At 33.9% G+C, this 12,489-nt stretch overlaps 1 protein-coding gene across 1 annotated transcript in view; it reads left to right on the forward strand.

Annotated features, from left to right (window-relative positions):
* Positions 1-4,159: 4,159 nt before the first annotated feature.
* lamc1 (laminin, gamma 1) overlaps positions 4,160-12,489 on the forward strand; it is a 98,541-nt gene continuing 90,211 nt past the window's right edge. The window contains 1 exon segment of the mRNA NM_173277.1: positions 4,160-4,898. Within this exon segment, the coding sequence (NP_775384.1) occupies positions 4,529-4,898 (370 nt within the window). The 5' untranslated portion in view covers positions 4,160-4,528.

Genomic DNA, 12,489 nt, shown 5'->3' on the forward strand with positions numbered 1-12,489 from the left:
GGAAAACATGCTAACTCCACACAGAAACGCCAACTGACCCAGCCGAGCCATGAACCAGCGACCTTTCTGCTGTGAGGTGACAGCACTACCTACTGTGCCACTGTGTCGCCGTGAGTATTTCAAACTCATTTTATTTTAGTTTGTCCTACTAGACTTTGCATGATCTCAACTTACACTTTCAAGTAACTCGGGTCTGGCTAGAGCAGATTTTTCTCGGCTAGACATTCAGACATTTGCCTCTGACTTCGATGGCTCCACAATTAATGTGTCATGAAATTAAGATTTAATCGAGAATGTAGGCTATTTGTTTAAAACTCAAAAACATGGTGCATATGTAATTATTATTTTATTTTTTGAAAATGCGGATATCAGTGACCTTCAGGTGATGACGGGCGCCTAATGAATTCATCTTAAGCAGGCATTCCTCGGCTGGTCATGACATTTACCTGAAAAAAGCCTTTTTTTTCTTTTTCTATTTTTACTAGAGTAGGCTATGGCATGACAATAACACAAACATTTTGATTTGCCATTCAAATAGTTTAGTCTTACCTTTTTTATGGCCTCATATTGTCGGTCCTCATAACTCGAATAGAAAACTCAATATGGCGGTGTGATCAAGAATGTTCTGGAAGCCACATCCACATATTGCAAATTTTAAGTAAATTCTACTTAAGAGTTTCACAGAGAGGCACTAATCCAAAAACTTGTCAATATTATGCAAGATAATACATTAAGAATTTAATTGTAAAAAAATATGTATTTACAACAAATTCATAGTACTGAAATGTTAAAGTAAATAAAAAAACATTTATTTGTTGAAATATTCATTATTGTTCATTACAATAATGAATCTGCTGAGTATTTTTTCTCAGTGCCGCTCATTTTAATTAAGTATAGTTTGAACAAGCAGGAAAAAAAAAATTGTGTGTTGTTAAATTTTAAATGTAACCTGCAGATACTTACTGCAGTTTTTAAAATTATACATAGCAAAGAAATCAGATTTACTAAATAAACAAATCATTCCATAGGATGCTTGGAATGTCTCTGAGCAGAATTTAATATATGCACAAAGCCTGTGGGTAAGATGACTACATATTAAATACCTCTTATATCCTGCACAGACTTTAAAGTCTCCTTAAAGAACAATTGCAGCTGTATGTGTTCAGAGTCAGACAATGCACATCTTGGACGTGCCTGAGCTTGATGCAGGCCTTCATACGGGGGGCTGGAATGAGGATTTGACAAAGCGTTGACACTTATTTCTCATTTTGACTTGGGAGTAAATCTAGCATTTCCCACTGTCTTGAATGTAGTGGGTGACTGAGAGAGAGACAGAAGTCTACTTTAAACAGATCGTTATAATGGCAAGAAACTTGGCTCAACAATGTAGTCTTTGTTTTTAATGAATTAATTTTTTAATGAGGAAAGTGTATGCATCTTTCTTTCCTCATATGGTTCTATCCTGTTTTTTTAATGAACTGTCATGTATCATGTATTTATCATGTTAAATAAACTGATTGATCTGATATATTATCTTGTTAGACACCAGGTGTGAGTGAGAGAGTTCTTTGATCACCTTTTGATTAAATCGTAATTGTATTATCTTAAGGAATGTCTCTGAATACTAATGATCATTCTACTCACTGCCAGTCTGGAGTATGAAGTCTATTATTAGCCTTATCAATAGTAAACATAGCTTTCCAGATAATTCAGTATACAGCAGCTCTCGCTTTCCAATCAATACATTCACTTTGGTTGTAAATATTTTTATACAAGAAAAAGGAGAGTTTCTATTACTATTAATGAAAATAAAATGATCAAAATAGAATGTGTCTGTTTGTTAAATGTTGATTTAATTACTTATGTGTACTGGTAAACTGCATTCATTTAATATTTATTTCAAAAATAAATCTACAAGTTGAGTTTGAGGTAACATTCATTCGTTTTCCTTCTATTTGTCCTTTTATTTATCAGGGTTCGCCACAGTGAAATGAACCACCAACTTATCCAGCATGTGTTTTACACAGCGAATGCCCTTCCGTCTGCAACCCAGTACTGGGAAACACCCACACAGACTTATTTATATATGCACTCATACACTATGGCCAATTTAGCTTATTTGATTCACCTGTACCACATGTCTTTGGACTGTGGGCGAAACCGGAGCACCTGGAGGAAACCCACCAACAAGGGGAGAACATGCAAACTCCAGACAGAAATGTCAACTGACTCTGCCGGAACTTGAACCAGCGACCTTCTTGCTGTGAGAAGACAGGGCTAACCACTGAGCCATTGTGTCGTCTTGAGGTAATATAGTTTAAAAAATAGTAATTTGAATTTAACAAATTTTTTAATTGAGAGTAGCAATAGCTAATTGCAGTCATTTGAGGTCATATGCCAGGATTGTTTTTTTTAATTTATTATTGTATGCCCACATTCACAAAATATTAACATCAAAATATATAAATCTGTTACAGAATGTCAGTGGTGTAAAGTACTTGAGTAAATGGACTTCGTTACTTTACTTAAGTATTTTTTTGGGGCTATTTTGTACTGAGTATTAAAAATATAAGCAACTTGAGGTGAATCACATGAAAGTCAGCTCTGAATCTTATTTTACTATGTTTTACTACTTTTTTGGACGTTTGAGTTTGACTAAAACTTTTGTTCTATTTTTTTTTCTATTTTGTTCTACAATTTTGAAACATTAAGGGTTCCATTTAATTTCTATATTAGGAAATAAAACATTTATTTGTGTTCTTTGAGCCTACATTCAGTATGAGTAAAATACTTGAGTTCTTTTAAAATCGGATACTTTAATACTTTTACTCAAGTCTTATTGGAATTGGTGACTTGTAACTTTTAATGGAGTAATTTTTACAGTAAGGTATCTATACTTTTACTCAAGTATGGTTTTCATGTACTCTTTACAACTCTGCAGAATGTAGTCTTAAAAATGGAAAGTAACTATGAAATTAATATAAAAAAGCATAACTAAATAGGTAAAAGTAAAGTAATCACACAATTGTAGAGCAGTCTTTAAGTGAAGGCTGTAACAAAACTGTTGTTGTGAATGACAAGGATATGTGTTAATTTAAGAGAGCTATTTTATGTTTTCCCAAAGGAGAGACAAAATTGACCAAAATCTGTCATATTTTTTATGTTTGACCAGGAATTTTACCTTGAAGATAAACAAATCGCCAGAATTGCAAGTGATATCTGTGTTTGTTTGTGTGTTTATTTGGCTAGTTGGTTAATTAGTTCAATGAAACCTTAAATGTGCATACAGTGGTTAATATAGCCTATATAAGTGTTTAATGTACAAGCATCACTTTGCAATAAACATAAAATGCTGAAATATAAAAACGTATAGAAAATTTTCAATAGTCGTTGGTTTCAATTCAGTTTTTGTTTGTGTCAAAGTTTGTAGGCTACTGAACACTCAGAAATAAAGGTATGAGATCTGTCACTGGTACCTTTTCAAAAGGTACACATTTGAAAAATAGGTTCAAATATAAGCTTTTGAAGTACCAAAATGGACCATTTAAGTACAAATGTGTATCTTTTGAAAAGGCACCACCTCAATGACAGCTCACGTACCTTTATTTCTGAGAATGAAGAATTTATCTAGAGAGATTACTATTGAAGATACTACGAGTAAGTTGTCTATTACATTTTAAAACAATGCTAGTAAAATATTAATAAACAGCCCACAGCACGTAAGACTGAGCTATTTAAAGTTTTCGGATACACCCTTGCCTGGAAGGTATATATAACCTTGCTCTTTGACCCCGTGCTCAAAGCAACAGTTCCCATCCTCTAGTACTTCATAGCACGGGGATTCATTTAGAAAACACCACAGGATAAACTGTATCCTGGATATCAAACAGTAGGTTTTTAATAATCGATAAAAGTGAGTTTTTAACCCGAATATTTGCACGCATAACTGTTTTTATGAATAGTTAGTGGTCAGTCAGACAGTTCATCGCTTCGTTGATAATCTGTGAGGTATGAAACCCCAGAGTCCCCGCCCACGTCTGGAGTTGACTGTGGAAATGTCCAATCGGGATAGTTAAAAGCCACGCCCTTTTCGCTGAACACGCCCACGCATATCTCCCTGTCCATTCGGACTTGCCTTGTTTAGCGGCGGTCCATCAAAGCATCCTTCAGGCGGAAGTAGACGTAGGGATTTTTTTTTGGAAGTGCATTGACTTGCGCACTAGCTGCCAGGGTGTAGTCGGATATAGTTGCTTTTCTCCAAAACTTTTTTTCTCCATGGCGCTGGTTACAAAGCACGAATAAAGTGAAGGTTTGTAGGAGAGAAGTCGCGAGGAGGTTTAAAGCCGCAACTATAATCACTTTTCCGGAGGTGAAGCGACTACCACCATTTTCCGCATGAGTTTATTTATAAAGCCACAAACTCGGTAGCTGGCGAGTTACCGCAAACTTTTTTTTGAAAGACTGCGAGGATTTAAGGGATCAAGACAGTGACGGTAGCAACTCGAGGTCGCAATAGCAAAAGGACACAATGTCGCTTTTTAGCTGTTTGTTGTTATGGACTTTGTGGGCAGCGTGCAGTCACGGAGCGATGGATGAATGTATAGACGAGGATGATCGGCCTCAGCGCTGCATGCCGGAGTTCGTTAACGCGGCTTTCAATGCGACCGTGGTGGCCACCAACACTTGCGGCTCGCCGCCTGAAGAGTTCTGCGTACAGACCGGGGTTACGGGAGTCACTAAATCATGCCACATTTGCAATGCCGCGGACCCCAGACTGCACCACGGCGCTGTTTATCTCACCGATTACAACCAACCAGTGCAACCAACCTGGTGGCAAAGCCAGACTATGTTAGCGGGCATCCAGTACCCGAACTCCATCAACCTGACCCTTCACCTGGGTAAGCAGCTCTCATCAACTTTGCCTTCATGAAAATGGCTCGAAGTTACAAAATGTTTCTTTTCCTGCACTGCGAAGAAAAGTTGTTCTTACTGTCAACTTTGTTAATTTAATACTACTGTAAGTGGGCTAATACACTAATGTCTTAGTTTAATTCGTAGTTCATTAGTTATTATTAGTCACTACTGTACAGATGTAGCCAAGTATGTATTAATTGCAGACTTATTACACAGATATACTCCTTTCCTAGCTTACAGTTGGGTGTTTCTAGTGACTGTTGGTACATGACTAGTATTAATTCCTTTTTACATTGCTATTAGTTACTAGTATTGCAGTATATATCTAGTAGTATTTAAATAGGCATTTAACTAATTAATAGTGGTTTATAATCTTACAAAACTGTAAAAATCCTTGTTGCCTTAAATTTTAAGCTGAATCAAATTAACCTTATGAGTTTAATGAACTTATGTTAAACTGACTTAAAACTGCTTGCGTAACTTATAACATTAAGTTAGAAGAACATGATTAACTTGGATTAATAAGTTACAATGAACTAAATGCCTAAGCTGCATAATTTTTGCAGTGTATGATTATTTAATAAACTTGTAAATGACTTTGTAGAATAGGGAATCTAAATGGCAAACAAAAGAGCGCAAGTTAACTCTCTAATTGTTATAATTAGCTAACAATAAATTGTAACACTACTGCATTTATTAATCTGTATAATTTTATATTTAAATTGACCTAAAGATGACAAAGACTACAAATGCTGTATGAAAATTCCTTCTTTTACCAGTGCATTTTCTCATGTTAACAAACAAGGCAAAGTGTTCCAAAAAAGTCATTGAATTAATGGATGTATGGATAATGGTGTATTTGAAGTTTTTATATAAACAACTAGTAAAGCAAAATGTTTAAATTTTACCTATTGAGGTAATTGGAAGTTACTTGGGGTGTCGCTCTTGATTGAGGTTTGGGTCAATTTAAATGATCTTTGCTACTGTATGGTTGATCTGATTAAACAAGTAGACCAAGAACTTTGAAAATTTGGATCCTAGTGTACTTCCATATAAATTCTTGTGTGGTTCCATTAAATATGAATGGAGACTATATAAACATAACATTATTTCTCAAGATGTGCTGTAGCATGCCTGTTTTTCCAATTATATAGTGATGTTGTCCATTGCAATTCTGCACAAAGAGAAGCTAAGTAATCAGATCTTCATTTAGATGCAATGGAAGAATTCCTGGTGCTGTTTTGACACCTATTTGATTTGGTTTTCACAAATTCTCAACTGATATAATTTTTTTATTTGTACGTAAATACAAGCCAACCAAAGAGCCTTGTTGCATTGCTCAATTCCAAACATTGTGAAATAATAGTTTTCTCACCATTTTTTTGGTGTTATTTTCACTGTTCAATCTTCAAAATGTTGCTATTACATTGATTAAATATTTAAGTTTCTATTTGTTCTGAACCAAACAAGCAACCAAGAGAGCCAAATTACAAGTGTAAAAACACCTTTAATTTAATGAAAAATTAATATTTTCTGTATTAGATCAGTAACTGAGAGAATAGTGCTGCTGGTTATAGGCATTGTGCAATCATGTGTGTGTTATCTAATAACTTTAGGCAGTAAAAAGCCACACGTTTCTAATTGACATGGTTTTACGGCTCCTTTTTTGTTATTCTGTTCTGTCATGTACAGCTGTACTCATCATGTATTGAATTTCATTGAGCAAGAAGCATTATCTTTTGAAAAGGTCTCGAATTTGATTGTGTAATCATTTCTAGCAGTCCTTGGGGCCGTCATAGAGAAACCTTATCTAAGAAGATACTCTGGGTTGAGAATTGTTGTTTTACACCAAGGCAGACTTGGCATAGGGTGACCTGAAGTTGTGTGCATTACACAAATCATTGAATTTCTGCCAGCCTAAGCAAAACGATTGGGTTGCAGGAGGAGGTTGTTTTGACTGTGGGAAGAAAGAGCACTAACGTAACCAATTAGTAGAGTCCCAGCAAGCCATGGCATCAGTTTCTCATTCCCAGGTAGAAGAAGCTGATGTATAGTAAGCCTATAACCAAATGTAAGTAATAAGCTGTAATAAAGGTGTCAGAAAGACATTTGCATTTAGATAATGGAAGAGGAAGTGATTTCTCTTTGGCTAATTAGCAGCCATCTGTTAGCACGTGGTCTACAACAGGCCTGGTCTATCAGACGCTTTTCTAATTCTCTTCAGATTTGATATAGGCAGTTTACATTTCATTCATGTCGTTAGTGTGAAACTGACAGTCTTGCGATATTCAAGTTTTTCAGTTTTAGGTTGTTTTATTAAGTGATGAAATTAACCTTTTTTTTCAATGCACATATTAAAATGTATTCAGTGAATGTGTATTATTGTGCGGTGTTCTACAATTTGCTTAACTGTAATTAAATTTTGTTAGTTTGTTGTCAATGTTGACCGATTAAAATGCCCTTCAATGTACCAAAATAATTCTTGCTGCCTTAAATTTTTTTAGTTGAATCAGATGAACTTTTTTATTCATCTCAACTTGCGTCAATCAAACTGACTAACTTTAAAACTGAGTTTAAACCCGATTAACGTATTTAACTTAAAGCAACACAATCATTGTTTTTTTTCTTTACTTTTTTGTCAGTACATTTTTTTGCAGTCTAGCAAAAGCTTTTATCCTAAGAATAATCATATTTATAACAAGACTAATTTGAAACACTATTAAGGATCAGAGTAGGCATGGGACGATAACCGTTTTTAAGGTATACTGCGGTTTAGAAAAGTCAGGGTTTTAAAACTGCCAAAATTTTCTGCTAAGTAGTTCCTGTGGTATAATGTTTTTTTATTTACATTTTAAGTTTTTTGGGACAACAGTATCGGCAACAGAGTAGATCTTCAAAGATGCTGTTTTAAATGGTAATAAAATCTCTCTTTTTGAAAGTATGAAGACATCTGAAGCCAAAGATTCATTTGAATTATTTAGCCTGACATGTTTACTGCTCCAAAATACTTTAAATGTTTCTCAAAAGAAATATATTGGGTTTGAAGAGGAATTTTTTTTTAGTTTTTTTACCCAGACATTTAAAAAGAATATATTTTAGAGCAGTGAGCACAGCACCGTGAAACTGTGATATTTTTATACTGTCAGAATCTGATAGAGGCCCATGCTTAGATCAGAGTGCACTGCAGACTAAAAATACAAATTAATTGTGTTTTTAAATCCTTTATATATATTTAAGCACAGGTAAGAATAGAAATGTTGCTTATTTTTATGTATATATATATATGTATATCTTTTTACAACATTATTCCAAACATTAAAGTAGACACTTGAATTTAATATGCTTTCCTTACATTATACTTCTGCCAGAGTATTTAAATTATGATTAAATACTGAAGCTTTTATCACAATATACAGTATGATATCAACACTATTTTTATGGAAGCTGCTAAAAAGGTTACTTGCAAATTATTTGTGTATTCTTTTTTAGATATACAGTTGAAGTCAGAATTATTAAATAGCTTAAAGGGGCTAATAGTTTTGACCTTAAAATGGTTTTTAAAAATTTAAAACTGCTTTTGTTCTATCCAAAATAACAACAAATAAGACTTTCTCCAAAAGAAAAAATATTATCAGACATACTATGAAAATTTCCTTGCTCTGTTAAACATCATTTGGGAAATACTTAAAAAAGAAAAAAAATTCTAATTGGGTTTAATAATTCTCATTTCAACTTTACATGTTCAGAGTATTTTTCCAGTACGGGGTTGCAGTTGGAAGGGCTTCCGCTGTGTAAAACATATACCGGATAAGTTGGTTGTTAATTCTGCTGTGGCGACCCCTAATAAATAAAGGGACTAAGTTGAAGGAAAATGAATGAATGTTCAGAGTACATAAATGTTTTAAACTAATTTAATTGAAAAAGGATGTTAAAAAAGTAAATAATAACACACATCGGTAGGTCTCATTAAATGTTAATGCAATTAAATCAACAGTTAGAAATAGCTATAAATTTATAGTAATGTTAAAGTTAATTAAAAAAGCTATAGAATTTGGTTAAATATTAACTGATTATGCATGCTTGGTTATTACACTGTAGAAAAGATGTTGTATGCTTAAATTTGGTTGAACCAATTAAACTTTTCAAGTAATTTTAACTTGCATAAGTTTAAGCTTAAACTTAAAACATCAAGTTAAAATTTGTTTAAATTTTAAAAAATAATAAGTTACCATAACATAAAAAAATTTAGTCAAGACTTTTTTAGTATGTCATTTTTTAGTGTAGACATGCGTCACTTTTTAGACATCCTTGAATGTACTGGAGTCAAAAGCTCATAGAGGATTGTAGATTTGCATGTTTATTTTGTTCTCTCTCTCTTTATGTTTTTCAAAGCAACTTCGTAGGTGGGAACCCACAAGAAGCCTGGGTCCCAGCAATAAGCTTTTATTTTATGTGCTTTGCCTTTGATGGCTTTTATGTTTATTCTGCCTTGCTTGGGATGGTCGAGGCGGAAGCAGGCATGTCTTAACTTGACACTGTTGCGTCCAGGGAGAGCGTGGAGATTTAGCCTGGCCTAGAACGCTCAGTTAGGGGTGCGAGAAGAGATGAGGAGTCTAGATTTACTTTGTCTAACACTCGTTTTTGTATTAACCCATGTCTGTCTGACCAGTCATGATGCAAAAATGTGATGAGACTGAATAAATGAGTCAACATCCCAGACGCTAGCTAATGAAGATTTGCAGACATGTGCATCTGAACTTGTGCAGGCATATAGAAATAATGTGGTGGTTTAAAGAACGGTCAGGTTAATGGAAGATTGATGATGCTCATGCTACTTGTTTTAAATTGGTCTTGTCAGACATGGCCTAGAGGGACGGCATTCTCAATCTTGGCTAGGTTGCGTCATACCCAGCTAGAAGTGCCAGATTGTGTTTCTGATGTGAGGATATTGTTTGTCAGGGTTTGTCACAGTCTTCATTGTTTTATTTAGCGCCCGACAATGACATTGGCTTAGGAAAAATTTAATCTTCTAAGACTTTAAAAACTTGAACAAAATAATTCATCATATTTTGTATGCTGCATTATTTTTATTTGAGATTTAAGTATTAGTTTAAAGGGGTAGTTTAACCAAAAAGGAAATTCTGTCATCTTTTATTTACTCTTAACTTGTTCCAGACAAGTTTGAGTCTTTTTTTTTCGGTTGAACACAATATTGATATATGCATGATTTATTGAAGAATGTTGGAAACCAGTAACCATTGACTTCCATAGTATATAAAGCTTCCTACTATAGGTGGATTATTTTTTGTTCTATATAAAATGAAAATTAATCTTAAATCTGTTTTCTTTATAAATGTGTTTCTTCTAGGCATGGCTTGATAACCTTTTTTTTACCGTGGTTTGGAAAATTCAAGTTTTTAAACTTCTAACATTTTCTGTTGTTATTTTATGTGTTCTTTAGTTTTTTAAGACTATTTTATTAAATTTTTTAGGGAAACATCTCCACATCAAAAGCTATTGGTCAGGCCACGATTCAGCAACATCTGAAAAACAAATCACTCCTGCAGTGGCATTACTTTATGTCCTAAGAAAAGAAAGATCTCGAAAGATGTAAAGAAATCAGTGTTTTAAAACTAATGAAGATGGCAGAAGTCAATGATTTAGTTTAATTATTTAGCCTTGCATGTTTACTGCTCCAAAATATTTTAAATGTTTATTAAAATAAAATATATTGTGTTCAATGGGAAAAAATGTTTTTTTTTTTTTTACCCAGCAATTTAAAAATATATATTTTTAGAACAGTAATCACATTACCTTAAAACATGATATTTTTATCCAAAGTTATCATACCGTCAGAATCTTACACTGACCCATGCCTAAGTTCTTGTTGTGAATGATCCTCCCACGCATTTCATTAAAAAAAAATTAGGAATAGAAAGCAGCCTAACCTTATCTTAAATTAAGAAACAAAATGATATCTCTCTTTAGGTCAGACCCTCTTATAGATCAGTTAACTTGCTCCATTTCTTAAAATTATTCTATTTTGTTTGACTCGCGCTGTCGCACATACATTACAAAGCAGAAGCAAAGGTCTGACATCATTTCTGTTTCACTGTGACTTTTTATTAGCTCATAACCCCTGCTCTGTACCCTCACAAGTGAGTTTACAAACCTTCTCCAGTCCTGCTTTAAAAAAACGTCTTTTGTTTCATTGATGGTGTTAGACACCTTACTAACACTACTGACTGATTCACTCACAGACCCACTTTACACCTGTTTTAAGATGCATTTCATATGATCAGATCGCAAGTAGTTTTTTTTTTTTTTTTGAATGTGTTAACGTATGATTTCTTTGTTTTTCAAAGCTTGTGCAATTTACAAATATTGTGGAAGGCATTGGAAGGTGGTTTAATTTTGTTTGATAGCCGCAAAATTTGTACAAAATATTGTGCATTTGTGTTAGAATCTGGCCTAAAAAATATTTTTTTCTTAGTTTTTTTAAGCTTCAAATCAAATATACAATTTCTGATGTCTAAGTCTAAATCCCATCTGGAAGGCACAGTTCAACAATACAAAAGCATGAACGTTTACACTACGAAAGCAATTGGGCTAAATGTGGTTTCAGCTGCCTCTGGAAGTGGTCTAAAGTGGATAAGAGCAATGCCTCCTACCCCATTTATACTAGTATTTATTTACTGTTGTCCGTTTGTGATAGCATTGAAAAAAAATGCATTTTTATGTCTAGCAAGCTTTTAAAAATGCTTTATGTTGCTTAACAAACCAGTTATTAAGCCATTTGTTCAGGCAAAATAATCTCTAAAGTCATTTTGTAGGCATCAAAATAGATTGATTGATGTCTTTTAAATCATGAAGACACCGGTTTTATGTACAAGATTTACACTATTGTTTTACAGAATTCATAATAAAAATATTTAATATTCAAGTCTGTTACTTCCAGCTCCCATTTTATTATAGCAAGTAAGGTTTATCTGTAAAACGTCTTCAAGTGCATTTCAGATAAAGTTTTTCTCCAAAACACTCAAGGGAGCGTTAGAGGAGGGTGAGAATTTCCTTTCATCTGATAAACCGAGGCAGTCAGTGATTCATTAACTTGAGCTTGTGAATGGCCCTTATCATGGCCTATTTCCTCCCACTCTGATAGCAGGAAGAAATCCACAGTGCTTACTGAAAGCCATCAGTCTGTGCCTTGCATTTAACTCTGCATCATATTGCTTTTGACGCCTGTCATTTTTTTTTCGTGCTTTATACTGAGCTATTAAAATGAAAGAGTCCCTATGGCTCATTTAGCTTCTGTTCTGGTTTTGTAACGCAGCTGGATTCACATGTTTGCCTCATGTGTGCTTTATTAGGAGCTGTCCTTGTTTTCACTTCTGTTTTCAGGGAAAGGGTTGGCCGAACATCTGCCTGCTAATTGTTTAAATCTGGGAAAATTCTGGTTGCATACAGAAAAAATGTGGCCTTAAATATGGTCTTAAGTTGCAATGGTTTATATAGTTAAATGCCTTTTATAAGACAAAATTACTGGAATATTAAATAAGCATCAAGACATTCAGT

This window comes from Danio rerio, chromosome 2 (assembly GCF_049306965.1).
Source record: "Danio rerio strain Tuebingen ecotype United States chromosome 2, GRCz12tu, whole genome shotgun sequence".
Taxonomy (NCBI): Eukaryota; Metazoa; Chordata; class Actinopteri; order Cypriniformes; family Danionidae; genus Danio; species Danio rerio.